Source organism: Gopherus flavomarginatus, chromosome 8, assembly GCF_025201925.1.
Source record: "Gopherus flavomarginatus isolate rGopFla2 chromosome 8, rGopFla2.mat.asm, whole genome shotgun sequence".
NCBI classification, from domain to species: domain Eukaryota; kingdom Metazoa; phylum Chordata; order Testudines; family Testudinidae; genus Gopherus; species Gopherus flavomarginatus.
Window position 1 is genome coordinate 34,728,939 of NC_066624.1, and position 24,027 is coordinate 34,752,965.

Here is a 24,027-nt window from a genome sequence, read left to right on the forward strand (position 1 = left end):
CTGGTAAGTTCTAGCCATTCAGCAAATTGAGAGTACTTATATATCCAAGTCATAGCACTGACAAGAATTGTGCTGCTGGAGGTGGTGTCTTTACAATCTACTGGTAGCACTATGCCACTCCCAGTAATTGAAAGTCTCATGGCACTTTTCATAATAATAGTGTGTTTAAATGCATGTCCTGGACCAGTGTTAATTATATGTAATTGCTCAACCTCCTGTGCCTTTGGTCAGATGTGGTTTTCTTCATTGCTATCCAGAATTGCACTCTATAGGGTGTTTTACTGCTTATAAAGAGCAACCACATAACATCCTAGAAGAAGTAGCTACAGTTCAGTGATGTCATACTGTCTCAAACATGTGCATACACATACATTTATATGTGGTTTTCCATGTTTCACTTTGCAAGCTAAAGTTAATACAGAATGCAACAGCCCAAATATTAAGATGTGCTGTGTGCAAAGAACACGTTATCTGAGTGCTCTGTATTGATTTCTGGGTACTGTGACAAGGCAGGTCTCACCACTCTAGTGCCTCCTGCCAGCTGTCATGGGAATTAGCTCTGATCCCGGCACCCTCCTCTGATGTTGCCTCCCCGCCATCACTTTTGTTCCAGGACCCGTGCCCCTCTCAGGACTACAGCATCTCTTCAGTGACATTGCACTCTTGCTGTGCTACACCCTGTTTACCTCCATTCCAGGGAACCTGCAATCTCTGTCCACCCACTCCCTTGGTGGCAACTGCAGTCCACTGGCCGCAGTCCGCTGCCCCAGGCCAACTGGGAGTGGGAGCCACCATCAGCAGAACCTGCGGACGGGGCAGGTAAACAAACTGGCCTGGCCCTCCAGGGACTTTCCCTACACAAGCGGCATCCCAAGTTTGGGAAGCACTGCCTTAGAGCCCAGTGTGGTGCCCCATCACAGTTTAGTTTAAGGTGCTCCACTCATGCCCTTATTATGGTAGAATCCATATTTGTTTATCTTTAGGGAATGCTGAAAAATACTTATTTTTTAAATCAGGAATTTAGAGATGGTGTGAGTTAAGTTATGTGTAATGGATCATTCTAGGAAGATTTAATTTATTTTTATGGAAAGGAAATTTACTATAGGTAGCTTGTATCAGTAGTTAATATATATATTTAATTGATTTTGCCCTTGGTTTTTGTATTTAAATATTGTAAAACTGTTACGAGCCATTGGAATTGGCTTTTTAAAAAAATCAAGCTAAATACATGAATAAAACTGAGTATTTTCCTAGATCTTATGACTAATAAAGCAAATACAGATTTAATTATAATAGCAGTATAACATCCATATGAAGGTTTTTAGAATATTATTATAGCTGTCCCAGTGTTTGTGGTTAGAGAAGCATCTGATTTCAGACTGCTTTCTGGACGACAGTATGCATCCAAATGAAACTATAATTTCAAAGCATTCTCTCCCGGCCCTGGCTAGGAACTCAAAGACAGAATGTACACTAGCTTTTTTGGCAGCAGACATTCATTGTTTTGTCTTGAATATTAGGTCTTAATGAAAATATCTGAGCCATGGGTAGATGCCGAAATGCATTGCTGCAGTGTAGTTAAAGCTAATTAAAGTTTTTTTAAGAGAGATAATTCAATTAAAATTTAATGTAATACAATATTAATACACATTCAACTCTGTGTTTTTATATTCTTTTTTTAAAGAAGACAGGTTTAAATAATGTTTAGTGCCAAGTTTTGCACTTGGATGTACCTATGCAACTGTCAGTAAAGTCAGCAGAAACAGTATGAGCACATTTTAGAGCAGAAGTGGACCTCTCTTCTTCTAAATGTATCCCTTTGAGTTGCATACATATCATTTGTCAGTTGATTGCATGTGGGATTTTAAAACAAATGTAATTGTTTTCCTTTCTTTAAACATGTTAGCAGGGCCATAGATGGCTCAAGGGAGTGGCAATGACTAAAGTGCCTACATTGAATTCCCCATTTGGAATGATTCCCAAGTAATTAAAAACAAAGTTCCAATCCTGCAATTTCCATTGGCAGACCCCACTTAGGTCAACAAGACTCCATACAGATGCAAGGGTCTGTCTACGCGGAGCTGATATGAGTACTGGGGCCAAAGTTATCCATAGCAATTACTATCTGGGTAGTGACCTACCAGTTTGTAAAACAAATTAGTGGTCTTAGTCTATTTTCAATTTGACAGATGTCCACATTATAAAACTATGTGATTCAGTTGGGTCTTACTAGTATCTTTGTTGACACTGAACAACACAGCTCTCTGCTGTACTGAATTGTGCGTGACTCTGTATTTCAGATGACTCAGAATGTTTCTGTTGCACTGCCAAGTCTGGGCAATGTTCTGAGAGATGGGGACTCACTGTATATATACATCAGAGAATAGGAGATTGTGCACTGAGCTGTGGGCCAGGTAATCAAGAGGTCAGCTCACCTTTACTGACTACTGTTTATGATATCTCTGTACATCACAATCCTTATTACTGAGCAAGGTCCCATAGCCCCTTGCAGAACACTGTAAAAGAGGAGGATTGGAGACCCTGAATTTAGCCTCCAGAAAGACCTTACACTTAGCACAACCTTCCTACAGAGGCTGTAGGATTTTTTTCTTTTTATGGCAGTCTGTATGAAATTCTTCCATTCAACAGTAACAATCTTAAAGAGATTTTTAAAAAAGAGAGGAAATGCTTTGCAATACATTCCTCATCAGGATACTTTATGAAGCCCAGTGAGGAAGGTTCCTCCTTTGCTTAGTTACAAAGAAGAGAAAACCTTACACATCTCAAAAGCAGTTTCTAGCCATCCTGTGGCCTCATTTCAGTGATCATCAGTGGAGAGTTTGAAGGTTGAATGGTATGGTGAGCATTGAGATCTTAGAGGTTGTTCTTGCAGTTCAGGCTTAGTGCAGTCTGCATTGTTCCTGCTTGTGCTGTACCTAGTTTATGGATTGTAGAGGCTCTCATTTTCCAGGACTGCCCTTGACGGATTTGGTAACAGAGACTCCCCTCGAGACTGTCACCCAATGAGCTGAGATAACACTGAGAACAACCCTCCTGCCAGAACAGATGCCCCTCTACTTCTGTCTTGCTGAGTTAGACACTCCAGTCAGCTCCAGCACAGACCCAGAGGTTGAACCACGCCTCTCTGCAGTTAACTGAGATCCACTCAGCCAGGGGCTTCTCAATTAACAGAGACTTTCCCAACACCCAGTGTTCAGCCTTTCTGGGAGCCTGAACCCCAAATAAATCTGTTTTACTCTGTATAAAGCTTATACAAGGTAAATTCATAAATTGTTTGCCCTGTATATCACCGATAGAGAGAGATGCACAACTGTTTGCTGCCCCAGGTATTAATCATTTACTCTGGGTTTATTAATAAATGAAAGTGATTTTATTAAGTATAAAAAGTAGGATTTAAGTGGTTTCAAGTACTGACAGACAGAACAAAGTAAGTTGCCAAGCAAAATAAAGCAAAAACATGCAAGTCTAAGCCTAATACATTAAGAAACTGATTACAGGTAACATCTCACTCTCAGAGATGTTCCAATAAGCTTGTTTCACAGACTAGACTCCTTCCTAGTCTGGGTCCAATCTTTCCTCTGGTACAGTCCTTGTTAGTTCCAGCAGACATCCCAGGTGAGAAGAAGGGGTTTTCTCATGAGTGGCAGCCTCTTTTGTCCTGCTACACCCCCTTTTATAGCTTTGGCACAAGGCGGGAGTCTTTTGTCTATGCTTGTCCCCCCCCAGCTCAAAGAATTAAGATGGATTCCAGTATCATGTGACATGGTCACATGTCACTGTAAGACCCCTAGTCTCCATTCTTCCTGGGTTGTCCCACATATACATGGGAAGTCTTGCAGGTAAATAAACCATTTACAACCAATTGTCCGAGTCAGTGGGAGCCATCAAGATTCTAAACCGCCATTAATGGCCCACACTTTGCATAATTACAATAGGACCTCAGAGCTATACTTCATATTTCTAGCTTCAGATACAAGAATGATACATGCATACAAATAGGAGGAATATATTCAGTAAGTTATAACCTTTGTTATGTTACCTTACAAGAGACCTTTTGCTTAAAGCATATTCCAGTTACATAATATTCACACTCATAAACCGATTTTCATAAAACATATGGAGTGCATCACACTGCCATTAATAGCACTTAGAAATTACCTACTGAAATATGTTTAATTAGATTAGCCTTATTCTTTCCAGAATTGGGAGATCTGAGCTCTCTCACCCTCACACTTCTTCTTTCCTTTTTAAACTCAGTAAATGATAGACAAAGGGTAGGTACATAGTTGTGTTCACACGTGCACAGCACATTTGGAGGAGAACAAAATTATTCAGCCTGCAACCAGTTAAGATGTCAGTAGCAGATGCATTTACAGGAACATCTTATATGTAACATTCAATATTGCCTAGGCAAGAGAGGCTATAAAGATTTAAGGATTTGAGCTCTCTGTATACCAACTTCTTCCACCTCATGTGGAGAATTCAGTAATTTCTAGTAAAATCTTGCAGCTATATAACAGTTTTGGTACTTTTAAAGGGATCAAGAAATTATTTTACATACTTAACCCAGGTTTATATGCAGAAGATACAAAAAAGCTGCACTGGGGATTATTCATTTACATTTTCTGAAGCAAACAGACTTCTTGCACAGTAAAGGATATCCTTACTGGTAAAACAAAAATCCCATGCATTATATTTTTTTCATATCTGTTTCTCAGTTTTTCCCGGGAAAAACTGCCATGTTTTCAGTACAACAGTAACCAAATTTCATCTGTAAAGCACATTTTCCAAATAGTTGAAAAATAATTGTATATAAGTGATGATAAACTACATTTAATAGGATGCAAGAATGTATCTGAATTAAAATGATGTTTAGTAAAGGAATCTAAAAGTGGTTTTTACTCATAGTATTCAAGATTTCTTTTCTTTTCTCTCTTCATTCTGCTTTTACCTTATTGCAAGTTCATCTAAAATAATAATATTGACCAAAAATCGCCAGAAGACAAAAGATTCTCCTAAAGAATGTATGTAATGAAAGTACGTACCATGTTGTACTAGGTCTTGATTAAATAAATAATTGAACTTAAGTGAATACACATCTGTTTAATTGGTGGTAATTGACTCTTATATGCTTTCCTAATGAGGTACGGTACTTGAATAATTAGTGATGGTAAAAGTGAATATAGATACTTTTACAAAATGTCCAGGGTTTAAGCAGTTTTCTGTCAATTATCCCTTCTTTTGTTTCTGAAGTGCCACGTTTGCGTGACACCACCTTTTCTGTTGCAGAGAACATATCCAACTGTGTTTTTGCTAATGAAAATAGGCATGCAGTTATTTCTCTTGCAAGCTCTTTTTTTGTTAAGCTGAGTGATACTCTTTTGATATTTTCAAGCAGGTTTCCTTTTCCAAACAGGAATCTTTTCATAAGGATCAGAGCCCTTTTAATCCCAGCAGCAGAAGCCGGTGCAGTCCTGCATGACGTACTGGCTCTTGCTGGTACGCTGTACCAGACCAGACCGGCTTACTTTCACCTCTGACTGAAAGTCAATGGAACTTTGGTGCCTAAGGCCCAGAGCCTCAAATATGTTTAGGTTTCTAACTCCCATATAAATATCTAAATACTTTTGAGGATTTGGGCTTAAGTGCCTAAGACATTTTTGAAAACGAGATCTAGGGTCCTAAATCAGTTAGGCATTGCAACACCTAAATACTTTTTAAAATCTAGGCCCTGACTTCCAAACTGTGTTAAACTCCTGTCTGCATTTTAGGTGCTTAATTATGATTACAAATCTGGCCCTGAATCCCATAAAACAGATGTGAGCAGTGTAGTAATTTAAATTATTGCCTAGTATAAAATTCAATTTTAATCTTGGTCATACTTTATATGAAGGCATCATTTTAAAGAGGTAGTAAATGATTAATAGCTATTTAATCAGTTGTTTCTTATAGAGTCCAGAGGCCAATAGGATACTTATAACTAGTGCTTATAACTAGCAATAATCCCTTTTAATGATGTGCTGAAAAACATCTAGTACCACATGCTACTTGTGTCTGTAACATGTTTATAATTTTGCATATTAAGTTTTCATTTATAAATAATATATGAAATGTGACTGTACTCTTAAATGGACAATCCTATATTACCTGTACACATTGACTAGCTAAGGGGACATTCTTATGTCACTCCTCTCTCCATCCAGGCAAAAAAGTGTGAGGGTGGCATGAAGAAACCCTGGTGCTGCAGGAGGAGACCAGGTGCACTGAGGGGCCAGGATAGATGTCAGGCTGTGGGGGCATAAAATTAATTCATTGGAATTTTAGGGTCTGGGAAGAAGTTGGAAGCTTAGTCCCTGTAGACAGCAAGTTATAATTGTATCATTTGTAATTTGATCTCAGTTGGGTCTTCCAGCAAGAACTCCTTTAATAGAGACCATCATCACCTTGGTGTATAAATTTAGGCAACACTGTAATAATCATACACACTTTGGTGGGGGGCAGAGAGAGTTTGAAAATCAAAAGACCAACTAAAAGGACTAGTATAATCTTTGTATATATACTCATGTTTTGTGCCAATAATATCATGATTTTGGGAGTCTGAGTCATGATTTTGAAGCTTTTTAGGTTGGCAATACCATGTATTGGGCTGGCCAGTCATAGTAAAAGAAGGCTGAAAATGGCACAGTTAACCAGACCCTGGATTGGCTCTTTGATAAGAGCACACTGGCCCAGGATGCTTGACATGTTGAAAAAACGTCCTGATCAATCTAATAAATGGCCTGTGCTGCCCTGTTTGATTTTTGTTTGTTTGTTTAGCCTGGCCTGAGGGCCTACTGGTCGTTTTCAATATGTTTGTAAATTACTGTAGCAGTGTGCATAGCAGTATTTTCTAGCTTGTGTGGTTCATTAAGTAGACATTGAAAGCCTGCTTCTCACAGTTGCTGAGGACTCATGAATCACACTGAAGTTAAAGTTGTGGGTACACCGCGCCTCTGAAAAAATCAGGTCCAAGAACTGGATTATATTCTTGCATGATCACTGTTACCTAACAGCATCATAATCTGAGGCCCAGCAAGTCTGTCCTTGTCTTCTATCAACCAAGGATAGGTGGATTCACTGGAAAACAAGGAATTGCATCTAACCAAGATTTGACATGCTGTAGAAACATCTGATGAGAGCATGAATAACGTTTTTGGTCACTGAGAACAAACTATTCAATTATACCTTTCCACTTTAAAGAGTCTACTCTCTTCTTCGTAAGCAAGGGATTTATATATCACAGTACACCTTAACAGAAAGAAAGAAAAAATATTTGGTGGCACTATTTTTACCTCAAAACATCTTCCCTCCCTAACAGTGCAATCAACTGCCTGGCTGCTCCCATTAGCCCAGTCTCAGCATGTCACTAACCCATAGACACAATCCAATGAATTTATATTCTGCCCTAGGCTTCACTACATTTGCAAGGATCCAGATTTAGGAAGGAGATGCAGGATCCTGGAAGTCTCCTAAAAAGGCTTATGTTTTGAACTGTTTATTAGAGTTTTATTTCTGGCTTTGTCTTCATTGCAAAAAGTGTGGGGTTTTATCCGTTAAAATAGGTGTCTCAGCGTAAAACTCTAATGGACACAAGTTTTTAACTTCAGTGTAGCTAGTCATGGTGATTTCTATAACTGCCACCTGAATTTGTGTTGAGCTACTACATCAAGGTAAAACTACCCAGGCTTTGTCTTCACTAGGTTTTTACATTGAGATGCCTAATCAAGTTAGCTACCTCAATGTAAAACCACACCTTTTTTATTTTTTCCAGTGAAGACATAGCCCCTACTTAAATTTCAGAATAGGAATGCATTGGTAGAAAATGGAAGCAGGGTGGAGCCATCACCCTCCAGCAACCCTGCCAATGATCTACCTTTACATTTTCTGAAATTTGTCGGGAGTTGAACTAAAGCATTCCCATTTACTTGAGTGGGAGTTGTAGAGCTATATCCAAAGAAACTCTCCCAAAATGTAAGGGCAGATTCTGTTTATAGAATTGAACAATTCATTTTGGATTAAGTGCCTCACCCCAGTTCTGCTCATTTTGAGATATGATGTTGAATTAAACTATTTGTCCAAGGTATCAAAATGTTGGGAAGGATTTTTCACTTTCTGATCAGGACGTAACATTCATAGATTCATAGATTCTAGGACTGGAAAGGACCTCGAGAGGTCGAGTCCAGTCCTCTGCCCTCATGGCAAGATCAAATACTGTCTAGACATTTATCTAACTTACTCTTAAATATCTCCAGAGATGGAGATTCCACAACCTCCCTAGGCAATTTGTTCCAGTGTTTAACCACCCTAACAATTAGGAACTTTTTCCTAATGTCCAACGTGAACCTCCTTTGCTGCAATTTAAGCCCATTGCTTCTTGTTCTATCCAAGGTGAACAAGTTTTCCCCCTCCTCCTTATGACACCCTTTTAGATACCTGAAAACTGCTATCATGTCCCCTCTCAGTCTTCTCTTTTCCAAACTAAACAAACCCAGTTCTTTCAGCCTTCCTTCATAGGTCATGTTCTCAAGACCTTTAATCATTCTTGTTGCTCTTCTCTGGACCCTCTCCAATTTCTCCACATCTTTCTTGAAATGCGGTGCCCAGAACTGGACACAATACTCCAGTTGAGGCCTGACCAGCGCAGAGTAGACCAGAAGAATGACTTCTCGTGTCTTGCTCACAACACACCTGTTAATGCATCCCAGAATCACATTTGCTTTTTTTGCAACAGTATCACACTGTTGACTCATGTTTAGCTTGCGGTCCACTATAACCCCTAGATCTCTTTCTGCCATACTCCTTCCTAGACAGTCTCTTCCCATTCTGTATGCGTGAAACTGATTTTTCTTTCTTAAGTAGAGCACTGCTTTTGTCTTTGTTAAACTTCATCCTGTTTAACCTCAGACCATTTCTCCAGTTTGTCCAGATCATTTTGAGTTATGAGTCTGTCCCCCAAAGCAGTTGCAATCCCTCTCAGTTTGGTATCATCTGCAAACTTAATAAGCGGACTTTTTATGTCAATATCTAAGTCGTTGATGAAGATATTGAACAGAGCCGGTCCCAAAACAGACCCGTGTGGAACCCCACTTGTTATACCTTTCCAGCAGGATTGGGAGCCATTAATAACTAGTCTCTGAGTACGGTTATCCAGCCAGTTATGCACTCACCTTATAGTAGCCCCATCTAAATTGTATTTGCCTAGTATATCCATAAGAATGTCATGTGAGACTGTATCATGCCTTAACTAAAGTCTAGGTATACCACATCCACTGCTTCTCCCTTATCCACAAGACTCATTATCCTATCAAAGAAAGCTGCCTGATTGGTTTGACACGATTTGTTCTTTACAAATCCATGCTGGTTATTCCCTATCAACTTACCACCTTCCAAGTGTTTGCAGATGATTTCTTTAATTACTTGCTCCATTATCTTCCCTGTCACAGAAGTTAAACTAACTGGTCTGTAGTTTCCTGGGTTGTTTTTATTTCCCTTTTTATAGATGGGCATTATATTTGCCCTTTTCCAGTCTTCTGGAATCTATCCCATCTCCCATGATTTTCCAGAGATAATAGCTAGAGGCTCAGATACCTCCTTTATTAGCTCCTTGAGTATTCTAGGATACATTTCTTCAGGCCCTGGTGACTTGCAGGCATCTAACTTTTCTAAGTGATTTTTAACTTGTTCTTTTTTTTATTTTATCGTCTAAACCTACCCCCTTCCCATTAACATTCACTATGTTAGGCATTCCTTCAGACTTCTCGGTGAAGACCGAAACAAAGAAGTCATTAAGCATCTCTGCCATTTCCAAGTTTCCTGTTACTGTTTCTCCCTCCTCACTGAGCAGTGGGCCTACCCTGTCCTTGGTTTTCCTCTTGCTTCTAATGTATTGAAAAAAAGTCTTCTTGTTTCCTTTTATTTCCATAGCTAGTTCGAGCTCATTTTGTGCCTTTGCCTTTCTAATCTTGCCTCTGCATTCCTGTGTTGTTTGCCTATATTCATCCTTTGTAATCTGTCCTAATTTCCATTCTTTATATGACTCCTTTTTATTTTTTTAAATCATGCAAGATCTCCTGGTTAAGCCAAGGTGATCTTTTGCCACATTTTCTATCTTCCCTACCCACCCAGCGGAATAGCTTGCTTTTGGGCCCTTAATAGTGTCCCTTTGAAAAACTGTCAACCCTCCTCAGTTGTTTTTCCCCTCAGTCTTGATTCCCATGGGACCTTACCTATCAGCTCTCTGAGCTTACCAAAATCCACCTTCCTGATCTCCATTGTCTATTTTGCTATACTGTCTTCTATCCTTCCTTAGAATTGCAAACTCTATGATTTCATGATCACTTTCACCCAAGCTGCCTTCTACTTTCAAATTCTCAACGAGTTCCTCCCTATTTGTTAAAATCAGGTCTAGAACAGCTTCCCCCCCAGTAGCTTTTTCAACTTCTGAAATAAAAAGTTGTCTGCAGTGCAGTCCAGGAACTTATTGGATAGTCTGTGCCCCGTTGTGTTATTTTCCCAACATATATCTGGATAGTTGAGGTCCCCCATCACCACCAAATCTTGGGCTTTGGATGATTTTGTTAGTTGTTTAAAAAAAGCCTCATCCACCTCTTCCACCTGGTTAGGTGGCCTGTAGTAGACTCCTAGCATGACATCACCCTTGTTTTTACCCCTTTTAGCCTAATCCAGAGACTCTCAACACTTCCGTCCCCTATGTCCATCTCCACCTCAGGCCAAGTGTGTCCATTTTTAATATATAAGGCAACACCTCCTTCCTTTTCCCCTGTCTGTCCTTCCTGAGCAAGCTGTACGCATCCACACCAACATTCCAGTCATGTGTATTATCCCACCAAGTTTCAGTGATGCCAACAATGTCATAGTTGTATTTATTTATTAGCACTTCCAGTTCTTCCTGCTTATTACCCATACTTCTCGCATTTGTATGTAGGCATCTAAGATACTGGTTTGATCTTGCCTCCCAGTTTTGCCCTAACCCTCCTTTCTCTCTGCCATTATAGCTCACGCTCCGTCTTGTTTCCGACCCATGTTCCCCACTTACCTTTGGGCTTTGCTCCTGTCAGGAAACAATTCATTTCATGTTGGACTGAAATCAAAGGTGGCAGGAAGCCTGTTCTTGAAAAATCTCCAGCCAGAGGCTGCAGGCTCAGAAAGTTCTGATAGCTCAGATAAGTATCTAAATTCTTCAATGCACATTCAGATTGGACCCAAACAGAAGAGATGGAGGGTCTCCCATTATTAATGTACGATTTCTGTCTTGGCCCAGTAGAGAATGGGACCTGTATATCAGACTGAAGAATTAAAGAAAGCTGCCTAGTGCTTTAGTGGGTCTTTGAATAAAGTGTTTCAAAGCCTGGAATAATCACTCTCTCTCTTATTTTTCTTCAATTTATTGAAACTTAAATATTCATAGCAATCTGCTCCCAAAGTTATTTTATTATTAAAGCAAAAAGGTAGAGTATATTATAACAGCAATCATTTAGGATTTCTACATTAAAGCATCTTGCTGCTGACCTTATTAAAGCAACCCAGCTTATACTAACAGACCATTTCAACTTTCTTTTTTACCCCCTCAATTTTTACTGTCACTTCTGGTCTCTTACATAGCTAAGGTTTCTAAAATATGTTACCCAAGTGGCTAGTTTTGGTCACCAGGGTAATTCTGGACCATAATTTCCCTATATTAAGGCTGCATTCCATCTTAGATTGAGTACCACCTCCTGCACAAAAAAAGAGAGATCCATTTTTTATTAGCTGTTGGCCAACATGAGCAGTTTAAGGGTCTCATCAGCATCACTCTGGTGAGTTCCTGCTGAGCAGATAGCACTAAAAATGCTACTGGAGCTTTTTTAATAAGAAATGCTTCAATAAATGAGAGGCACTTCTTGCTGCTGACAGAATAGCATTGGCACCACAACCTATGTATTTGTGCATGGGATGTGTTGTGAAAATGTGAAAAATAGTTCAGCGATGGCATAATTATGGGCAATTTGCTTAATTATGTGCTAATTGTTGCTTGCTTTGTAATGAAACAAGAGTGTGCTAAATGGAATGTTGGATGGGTCACATCCGGAACATGTCATATTCAGGACTGGCTTTTTGTTAAGACTTCAACTAGATAACTTAGGCTGCCTAAATATTTTAAGTTATGTATTTAACTTGTTTCCTAATTTTCCTTTTTAAAGGCAGTCCTCTATGTGCACCAAAGCAGGCACAAAGCCAGCAATGATACAGTACATTTAAAGGTAGATTAGATATGTCTATACATTTCTATCTACAGATATCCACATGCGCAGCAAACATTAATGAATAAAGCCTCACATGCCTGTGAGATAGATAACAATTCTTGCCCATGTTATACAGATGAGGAAACTGAGGCATGGACATTTTCAGAAGAATTTCGCACATTGAGTGCTCAGCTTTTTTAAAAACTGAGGCATCAAGCTTAGAAGCTGAGCATGTTTGAAAATCTGACCCCAAGTAATTCGCTCAAGGGCACATAGAAAGTCTGTGGCACAATGGTAACAGGAACCAGATGTCTTGACTGATTCTTATCCATATGATCATCTTTTTCAGCATCAAGTGTCACAGAACTGATAGTCATTCATAAACCGTGCACAAACCTCAACAGTGAGAAACAGAAGTTCTATATCAAAACCAAACCTAATGAGAATTAGCAGTTGATAACCCTGGCTTTTTAAAATGCTCTCAGAAATAAGTGTCCTTCACAGTGGAATATAGAGAATGCTGCTTTGAAATAGTGGCGCTGAAATACACAGTTTTGTTGCAAACATACAGATTTCATGTGTCTATGCCTGTTTGTGTGAATTTTGGGTTCTTGGGTTCCTTTATGTATTGAAAGGAAAAGATTACCTTTCTATGATTCTTTGTTTCAACCTGAGCAATTAATGCTTGGGGGGGAAAAGTAGTCAAACGATATTTACACGTACTGTATGTACTGTCCTGCTCTTTCTTTGGCAAAAAGCCTATCTGCACATATTTAGAGAAGCAAATAAGGTTAAATGATCAGTTTTTGAACTGAAGACTGGCTACTGGAAATACTAGAGTTTGAAACTTGGCTTTTACATATCTTTATTGAAAACTGCTTTACCCTACAAATGACAAAGGCTGTGGAACAATGAAGGAAGCTTTTTAGCTATTGTGCTTCCAGTTAGACTTGACTGCTCTGAGAAGACAGGAATTCATGTGGCAGAGTAGTCCTTTAAAAGTGTTGTTCATTCTGGGGCAGACAAATAAAATAAACATGATCCCCCAGTTAGCTGCCAAAAGCAGTCTAAGGTTCAAATAAAAATAGTAAGTGTATTTTTGTGAATGAGTACAGTCCATTCTGTGAACTGAAAATGCTATCTTTCTTTAAAACACAACTCACACTATAAATGGGAAAGATACAAGAGCTGGTGAGGATAGATAAGTGCTCTATAGTGAGAGTCCATAAGGACAGAAATATCAGAACCCAATCTAGGTCTACTTTTTCCAATATTGTTTATTTTTATATGTAGATATTGAGAATATATCCTCCCCTTCCTGGTTTCAGGGAAAATAGCCCCACTCCTTGTGGCATATGAGAGGGATCTTTAGAGATTCTGCATTGCAGTAGCAAGTGGAAAGCAACACGTGGCTATTGAAAATATGATCTTCAAAAGCTACAAGGCAGGAAGCATCAAGGGCCTTCTTCAGTTCATCTGGTGGAGGCAGGACCAGGTGCCAGTGAGATTGGTGAGGTGATGTACCCATGATTTCTCACAAAAATACTAATGAGGCAAGGGACAGAATGAGAACCAGTATTTCAACCCCTCGCCTGTCAATCAATAAAAGAGGTTCAGGAAAATTCCGTCTCACCCTTAATCCAACAGTGACTTGTCAGTGCTGCTTGCCAGTTGAGCTTTGTGAATAATGGATTTTTAGTTCGCTGGCAGTTCTGAAAAAAAAAAAAGTTTGACAAAAATGTTTGCCCAGCTCTACCTGTCACAGGTATATACATGCACACAAAGGCCACATGAGAGGGAAGCCAAGGGAGTGAATCCAGAAAGCACCATGGTCAGTCACGCTGCCTCTGGCAACTGGTCTCCTAAACTTTGAACTTCACACTTACCTTAGCTGTGCAGCCTCTTTATTCCTCTCATTCCAACCAGCAACCCCATTCTGAGATGAAAGAGCTAAATCTTATGGTGAGTGGGAACATAACTGCATAAAGACAATGATCTTTTTCTGTTCTAGATCAGTAACAATGATCCGCAATCAGAATACTCAGAAATCAGGTGCAATATTTATGCATCAGTTGGTACTCCTAGTATAATATTTCACCTGTGTGAAGCTCCTCTTTCCTATTAATAGAGAATCATTAAAAAAAAATACTGTATGACTAAATCCTAGTTTAGACATCAATGAAGCACCAGTGCCAAATTGCTATTCAGAGAGGCCCAAAATGGTAAAGAAAAGAGAATGACAAAGTAGAAGGAAAAAGGAGAATGAATTAGTCTCAGAAAGAAAAAAGATACATAACACTGCTTGGAAAAAGCAGGTACAAAAAAGATGGTGCCTGGTGAATATTCATGCAGAACTCTTACTATATTTCATTTTAGGTTCAGCCAAGAGCTGATGAATTATGTTCCAACAATGGTTCTTATTTCATTGGGCTAAAAACATAATATTTCATACTGCTGTCTTTTTTCTTTCTTTCTTTTTTTGCTCCTTACCAAACACAGACTGTTTTGCATCCCAGTTATCCTTGCTAGCACATTTTATTGCTGAAGATCAGTTGCTGAGGTTTTCCAAGATCCCTTTACATGTAAATATTGGGGACCTTGCCTGTCTCACAATATATTCATTGTGACATCCTGAATTATTTTGATTTCCTGCAAAATACTCAGTCTCTTGAGAATGATTGTCTCAGAGCTACACTGATGGTACCTCCTATACACAGCCAATTTAGATTTAAAAAAATATATATCTTTTATCTTTCAGATCTTTGGTTCTTTTGAAGCAAGACAATTAGCTAAGAATCCTTATAAGCAATTTGTGTTTTTAAAATGAGCATAACATATACATTTATTTAACAAAGAGTTGACTACACTGTGAGGGACATTTACTCTAAAGTCAGACATCCTGCAGAGAAGATTTTGTGGGTTTGCTTAAGTTTATTAACTGTATTTTATTTGCTCTTCTGCTCCCTCATCTCCCCAGAAAAGCTGGTTAGCTGAGATGGTGTTATCCCTCAGTAGAATTAGTGAAAGTTGTACATTATACATATGTTATAATGATTAGGTCTCCAGGTACTACCACAGTCAAGTGCCCACTGTGCTAGCCTTTGTGCAAACATATAGATAGGTAAGGTCCTGGCCACTGAGGGTATGTTTATACTGCAAACTAAGCCTTTCCATTCACAATTCAGTCTGACTTGGGTTAACAAGCACTAAGGACCCAGGTCCTAGGACCCTGGTGTCGGGAGAAGGTCAGAACCTGAGTCCAGCTGTGACTCATGCCCTGCCATTTTGAAGTGCAGGCACAGCTCAAACTTCAGACCCAAGTCAGAAAGTCTCTGTAGTGCATTATGGATGCTAATGCTATGAGACCCAGGATGACTATGAGACCCAGGTCCAGCATTTGTAAAGTGTTTACAATGCAGTGTTGATGCTCAAGCATAGGGTGACTTCAGCGAACCTGGCCAGAGACATGGCTCAGTGGGAGACGGTGCTCCCTGGGGCAGAACCTGGGGGCGGGGAGGAGTGGGGCGTTGAAGACCATGCTAAGCCTCTGCCTGGGGTGCTGCAGTGGAGCCTGCAGGTTCAGAGTGTGACCAGGCTGGAAATCACTTCCCGCCACTCCAGAGCTTAGCTGAGGGGTGGAAAGGCTTCCCCATCCCAGCACTGTGTGGGGCTTTGGCACATGCAGGGCTCGGCTCCTCCTGGCCAGTGAGTCTTCGGCTTTCCCGAGATGCTGATCCAGCCATTGCCCTGCTGGCCAAGAGCTGGCATGCAGGGGGAGCTGCTGCATCTTCATCCTATCACCAGCCTTACACACCCACCCTGAGCAGCTGTTGAGCAGGAATCTGGTCAGCAGCAGGACCCACCAGTACTGATGGGGGAGGAGACAGAAAATAGGGGACAATTTACCCATTTTTAAGAAAAAGTTGGGACACCAGCAGGAGGGCTTAAATACGGGACTGTCCCTTTAAAAACAGGACATCTGGTCACCCTACTCAAGCACAGTCTTGGAAACACTGAGTCCACAACCTTGGGTCCCACAGACCAAGGCTTAGTGTGCAGTGTAGACACACCCAAAGAGTTTACCATTTAAGTGGGCAACCTGTGGCCCGCGGGCTGCACGCAGCTCATCAGGGTAATCTGCTGATGAGTTGCAAGACAGTTTATTTACATTGACTTCGCGCAGCTCCCAGTGCCTGCGGTTCACTGTTCCCAGCCAATGGGACCTGCAGGAAGTGGCGGCCAGTCAATGTAAACAAACTATTTTGCAGCCTGCCAGTGGATTACCCTGATGGGCCATGTGCGGCCAATGGGCCGCTAGTTGCCCACCACTGATCTAGGGCCTCAATCCTGCACACAAGATTAGAGCTGCACAGTTTGTGGTCTAAGAAATAACTGTATAGTATTTATGACTTATGACCTATACTTAGATTTTGCCAGGATTCTTTTGTTAAATTTCTGCGTAAGCTGAAAATCAGAGAAATATATTTGTCAGTTAAGAGAATGTCTCTCTGCAAACATTTAAAGCAGGGATCTCAAACAGGTGGCCCACGGTGTTATTTGCTGTGGTCCACAAGCTCCCCACTCCCCTGGAGATATTTCCTGCAGCTTCCAATCTCCCCTCCCCTGCCGGCCCCCCTTCCAGCACACCACATCCCCGCTCCTCTGCCTACCTCCAGGTGTTTCCTGTTTCCTGCCAAACAGCTGTTTGGTGGTGCTTAGTGCTTTTCAGGAGGAAGCTGGGAGGAGCGGGGAGCCACACGCTCAGGGGAAAAGGTGGGACGGGGCAGGGATCGGGGGGAAGGGGTTGAAATAGGGGCGGAGTGGGGGACTTTGGGGAAGGGGTTTTAATGGGAGTGGGGGAGGGGTCTGGCCTCATAGAAGGAGTGGAGTGGGGGCATGGCCAAGGGCAAGCGGGCGGGACTTTTGTATCTTTATATGAAAAGGTGTCAGTGGTGTGGCCCTTGGGCCAATGTACTAGTTCTCATGTGGTCCTTGTGGTGATTTGAGTTTGAGATCCTTGATTTAAAGTGTGTTCAGAACCCAGTGTTCATCTGGCAAAACATCGCTCTAACTGATCTGCCAAAATGGCTGTAGCGGATATTTCCGAAATTGGCCTATAGTCCACCATTGCCTCATCTAGTGTCTTCACTGGAAATCATGCTGTCTGCCATTTACTGCTATGCTTAGTCCCTTCCAGATGTTGAGATATTAGTACAGTTTAAGGACTATATCATCTTTTGTATACAGCCAAAAATCTTAAACAATTTGATTTCTTTAAGTATTTATGTGTAAATAGACGCATGTCCATTTTAATTTAAAATGAGGGACTAAGCATAGGTGCTGGAAGTATCAAAGGTTTCACTAATGCTTGAAAATGGTCAAATTCTACTTGTATTAACATTGGTGTAAAACTAGAGTAACTCATTGAAGTCAGTGACATATATGTGACTTACCCCAATTTTACACACGTGTAGATGAGTAGTACACACAATCCCATTATATAAGAACTTAAAGTAAACTTGACTACATGTATCTTAGCAGATGCAGCCATTAAAAGTTACTGTGAGATGCTGGAAAGACTGGAATAGTCCATCGGTAATAACTTGTGTGTGTGTCTGGGCGTGCGCACGCATCTGGCCTTTAACACTTCACTGACTCCTACATTTATGCCTAGTACTATCCATCTGGCCCTTTACCCAGCATAACCGGATGTGTATTTCAGGAGTGCCAAATCATTGTCAGGATTAAATTAAAAAAATTATTGAGAGAGACTGACGAGAGAGTTGCTGAACTGCCCAGTTTATCAGAACAAACTTGCTGTTTTGAACAACCAGATATTTCATTACCAAACACACACTTTTTCAGTGTATTTTATGTGGAGTAATCCAGCGTTTGGTATTTTCATAATGCTAGCCAAGATATTTTATAGTAGACAATTTCCTACTTGGCAGTAGTAGTCTAACAAAAATAATTATATTCTGTGTGTCCCACAGTATATACATATTACAGCACATCTCTAAGCATAGATGTACAGCCATTGCATGAAGGTAGATATTGTACATTTTAGCCATACTCAGACTTTCTAAAAATATCCAAAATCAGCACTGCAGTGTCTATTTGATATAAACCTAAAAAAAAAAAAAAACTCTCTCAGAACCTTGCACTGCTTTAGTTTTAGAGGTTAGTTATTGCATGCATAATTTATTTTTAAATATATAATATGGTAGAATTCATTTCTAAAAGTTCTTTTGGTAAAGGCTCAGAGGTTAAAAAGGGTTTTAAAAATTACCCTTTTTGGTAAGGGCCTGCTTATTTAGTGATATGTAGCCAACACAAAGTATCTTTCTTTAAAAGCCTTTTGGCTGTTTTGGGATGAATACTCAAACAGTATTCTCACAAAAAAATACATACATTCTGAAAACACTTGAATATAATGCACTGGTAGGTCTAATTAAATGCATCATTAAAAGTTTCATTATATAGCAAAGTTAACAGCCTTTCAACGTAACTGACCAGCATTATTTCAGGAACAGTATGTTACATTTTATGTACTGTAAAAATTTGTCATGTAGTTTAAGTAACATATCTTTGAACAAATTAAAATGTCTATAATCCTTTTTCAAGTGCATGAAACCTGCTGCATTTACACAAGTTATCGTGATTCAACACCTCATACTTTATAGAGGGCTACAGTTTTTCCTCCTATTACCCTCTGATTCGTCAAGGTTTCAAATATAGAAGGCATGGAGAAATCAATTTCCTTTATGATAGCTTTTACAGTGTCTTTCATTCTTAAAACTCTCAAGCACGTCTTTGAATCCCAGTAGACTAAGTGCCCAGATTCATTTTACTTTGCCCTTCTTTTAAAGGGTCAAATGTTCAAAGAACTTATTCAAAAAGGTCTTATTTAACAATGGTAAATTCTGTACAAGCCAATTCTGTGCAAACTTTCTAGTTAATAGGGGGTGATTTTACAGGTTGATGTATAATGCAGGTGATAGTTTTGTGTCCAGGGAGGGAAAATAGTAGAACTGTGAAAACTTTAATTATATGGCTACAAGATGTGGTATAGTCTCTAGCGTAAATATTAATGTTTCTTCGTATATCTGCTAATGAGCACTATGGCCCTTCGCATTTGCACACACATATGCTTATTTTCCTTGCAACCACGTATAAGCATTTGCAGGATTGGGGCCCACATCAGTATGCCTCAATCTGTTCTCAACAGAATCTCTTGAACTCTAGATAATCTCTTGTCATTTTTCCCCCTCCCCAGCTATTGAAGTTAATCTCCAAAAAGCCCTTGCTGAAGCTTCCGAAACCTGCACACAAGAATGTCTTATCCTAGGTCATTCTGACAACTGCTGGATGCCACCTTCTTTGACACAGTACCAACAATCCAACCCTCCTTTGCCATCATTTGGCTTCCAGCAAGGATGGGGTCGAGGAACCATACCCGAGGGAAGACACGCGCTTGGGAGGCCCATGCCGAAGGATGATACTGACAAAAGCCAAGGTGGTCCACGGCCCCAGTTCTACAACACCTGTGAAAGACATTGTACCACTGAAGATCCAGTCAAGGTGATACCCCTGGCAAACTTCACTCCATCTCAACAGGCAGGAGTGTCTGGGAGTAACACCTTTATACATGAGCACCAGCTATAAAAGCATGTCTATCAAAATCAGCTATTTCAGGCTTTAAAGTGTAAGTGTATATAGTCTCAGCCTAACAGTTAACTTTAGTGAATATACAAATCTGTTAGGCTTGTGGATATTTATGTAAATAGAATTCTGAATTGAATTTGAAGAACTGAGTCCTTAGTACTGAGTTAAAGGAAATTTACCATAATTGTTAGTCAAAAGTATGCACAACAAACAAAACCCTGTTCATTTTATTTCCCCAACTGGGTCATCATAGCACAAATAATAACTTGTTAGGGCAGGGACCGTTTCTCTATTTGGTAATTTCCCAACACATTTTGGGCACTATCACAATCTATATAATAGTCATATAGATGACTCTCAAATTCTCTTTTTTGTTTTATATGTACATTATATTTAACACATTCATCGGGCACATTTCCATTTGTTCATCAGTCAATAGCAAAAAAGAGATCAAGTAGGCAGTTTGTCAATCTATTACTCGAAATCAGTAATTAAATGAGTGATTTAATTCTTTGGATGCAAGGCATTTTTACAATATTTTATGTTTTCTATGACAGGAAAGAGAAGTGTGTTAAAAGTCTTCCTGATCTCTCTCGCTTTTTATTTTAAAGTTGCACTCACTCAGCTTACCTGTATTCGTATTTTGGAAAAACAGTTGCTTAAATGAAGCATGAAGCTGAATATTTTATTTGACCTTAATGTCCTGTTGCTAAATAGATACGTCTGTAGTGATGACTGGACTGCAATTTTACAAAGAGGGTTTCTTGCTTTCCAAAATTTGTTTTTCTACACTAATGCAAGCTAAGTCACAACCCATATTCCACCTGCCAGTTTTCAGCCATGAATCCATCACTAATCATATCTTTACCTTGCAAATTTGATATTGGTTAATGTCTTTGTGAATTGGGGATTACATAAACACAGAAGGAAACTGGGTAGATGTTACAGCTGATGCAGTACCGTGGCTGTAAACTACTGTTGTCTAGAGAATATTATGGTGATTTAAATGTTAATTTTACAGCCCTATAGTCAGTCACTGCAGGTTTTCAGTGAAGAATTAAATATAACCGTAGATACTGCACACTAAACCTATTAGACTAAGGCGCTCTTGTCATTCTAGCTTAGTTTACTGAAGAAAATTACTGACATTACTCTGCAAAGAAAGAGGAAGCCAGGAGGTGAATGTTGAATGGATATAATTATAAATACACCCCAATTATGTTATTCTACAGGAGCTCAAGGTGATGTACTGGAAAGATTAGACAGTCTTGCCTGAACCTAGCGCTGGATGAGATAATCTTTACATAGCATAAAAGAAAGCTAGTAAATCCTATATTGGACACAAAGAAGATGTCTTTCTTAGATGAAAGAATTACAATATTTTCCTCCTGGTATTTTGTTTCTGTCCATCCATTATGTCAGGAACGATACATACATTCCACTATCAAACAATTTTTTTCATAACAAAATCAGTTAAAATGCTACTTTAAATCAAGAGACAATCTAAGTTTAATGGGAGGGAGGGGGAAGGGAATGTGTGGCTACTTCCTGTGGATGGAATTCTGTGTAGGCTTCTTAATGTAACTTTAAATCTGTAATTTATAAACAAAAATGTGTGTAAAAATGCTGTAATATAAGCTGCTTGTAAAATTTATAGAAATTCCAGGTGTTCAGGGTTCCAATGAATGCTAAGACAGCTTCTCTTATGTGCCCAGCAGGTATAAGTAGCTTTATATATTGTTGTCCCTACTGTATATCTATTCAAATCACATTTAGTTTTAATGTGCAAAATAAAAGAAGCTTCTCTTTTAACCTATTGATAGGGTTTAATTAATGAAACCTCAGAATATCTAATGGTGTATTTTTCCTTTTTATATATATTTCTCAATAATGTTTAAGACAGATATGGCACACTGTCTTCCAGTTGCATGTAAATCCTGGAAAAAAATGTTAATCCTCTGGATATTGACACACAATAGCTACTTCTAGTTCAGGCATAAGTAAGAATTTGACAAATTAATCCAGACAAAATCTATATAAAGGCTTCTGTATTTCTTTATTGGAAAACTTGTGGTGGAAAACTCTCAAACATAATCCTTCCTGTAAGATTTCCAGTCAGGCTGGAAATTGCAAGAGAATGTTCTCTGGCGCAGCATTTCACTGCCAAAATTACTGGATGTAAATTGGAAATTCATTGGCAGAATTTTTCCAAAATCAAAACAAACATCACTTTCAGCTTTCGGTAGTCCTTTTAGTCTATTTTTATTGTTGTTCGTGTTTATTTTCTCCATACCTTATCCTCCGCACAAAAAATCACACCCTTTCTGTATGAAGTGGTTTGATTGGATCACTGAACTCTCTATTCCCTTGTTTCTCAAGGATCGGTCTGTGGACTTGCACCGGTTCCTGAGATCTCCTTGACACAGTTTAGGAAGGCAGCAAGCTGGTCCCTGGTATCACAAAGATTAAGAAACACTGCTCTACACAACTCTGCTTTCTAAAGTATGGTAATGTTTAGGAAACAGACTTGATCCTTCCCCAGAGAACTTTAAGGGTAATTTTTCAGAGACCTAAAGGTTTTCTAGATGCAGTCATGCTGTAAAAAAATGATTTTGATTTAGAGTATCATTTTTCATCAAAACTAAGAAGTTAAAGAAGAAAAACTTACAATGACAAATTTCTCAAGTGCTTTCAGTGAAGTGCTCTCTGTTAAGATATAGTCCATCCTGTGAAGTTTGAGAATTTTCAGGATTCCTGCTACATCTAGTAGAACTTGGAATAGACAAAGATTCAAGTTTTAAAAGTCTTACTATTATTCCTCAAGCAACAGTCCTGTTGGCTTTTGTGGGGCGCTGTATCACACAGGAGTCTACCCATACAGATCAGTGCAGGAAGAGATCCTGCAGCCAGAGGCATCCTGCCCCACACAGAACTCCCCTGAAGAAAGTTTCCTGCACCCACACAAAACTCCCTTGAAGGAAGGGGGCTCCAGAAGGATCCATTTTCAACATTTGTCCCCAAATCTGTAAGTTATTTCCTCATTGATGGTCCTCTATGAAAGGTGTGAATTCCATTTGAATGGCTCTCTTGGCTGTTATTCTAAATTTATTTCAAACTTTGTCGATCATTTTAAGTGTGACATTCAAATTAAGTACTACTACTTACAAAGAATTACACTTACATTTCACTGTTTCTCCCAGAATTACAGCAAAATCGAACTTGATATATTGTGGGTTGTTGCTGCCTAGTTATGAATTTGCATTAATCAGCCTATAATGATAATAAATTTTAAAATTACCTATTTTCTGTTAGTTAGAAGAAAGAGATGCCTACCTGAACAGCTTTGGCTAAATTTAGTATGACTGTGATTTCCTGTAAATGTTTCAAAAGTTGTATGGTGTATTGCTTAAGAAATTCCAATATATGAGTATAAAGGAGTCACAAGAGAAGTAAAACATTTTTCAGCATCAATAAATATGCCATAGAAAATGCAGTATAAAGCTGCAGAAATCAGTTATGATGTTATGATTTGCTTATAACAAGCAATAACAGAATAATTAAAAATGTTATATATATAATTTTAATTTTTTTTGCTTGAAGCAACATTTTCCCGAAAGGCAAGCGGAAATGCCCTGTGTCAATACCCAGAGGACTAACATCACTGTAGACTCTTTATACATCTTACATATAAACAATTTATCTAGACATGGACTGTACATTTTTGGTGTAATCTTATTTAGTCATTTAACTTATTTTACTTTATTTGTGTGAATTTGTGGAAAAGGAACAATCCTATATATGGTACACAGTACAATGGTAGTTATATGAATAGATTTGTTTCATACAGTGTAACAATAAAGGAAAACCTTTGCCTTCTTCAAACTGAGTGTTGCACAGTCTTAACTGTAATTTAAAAAAAAATCTGACAGAGGCATGGCTGGTGCATTCGTAAACATTTAATTAAAAAGGGGAATGAGAAGGTCCTTTCTTCATTTTAAAGAGGTCAGGGAGAGGAATTGTTTCATTTTGTTTTTTAACACTATGTACAGACTTGGGACAT

At 39.1% G+C, this 24,027-nt stretch overlaps 1 protein-coding gene across 2 annotated transcripts in view; it reads left to right on the top strand.

The window, feature by feature from the left end:
• The window catches only part of PCDH11X (protocadherin 11 X-linked), a 970,783-nt gene extending 947,015 nt beyond the window's left edge, over window positions 1-23,768 (top strand). For both annotated transcript variants that reach the window (XM_050965003.1, XM_050965004.1), the window contains one exon: window positions 19,579-23,768. In XM_050965003.1, the coding sequence (XP_050820960.1) occupies window positions 19,579-19,967 (389 nt within the window). In that variant the 3' untranslated portion in view covers window positions 19,968-23,768. The remainder of the gene's footprint in view (window positions 1-19,578) is intronic.
• The last annotated feature ends 259 nt before the right edge of the window (window positions 23,769-24,027 follow it).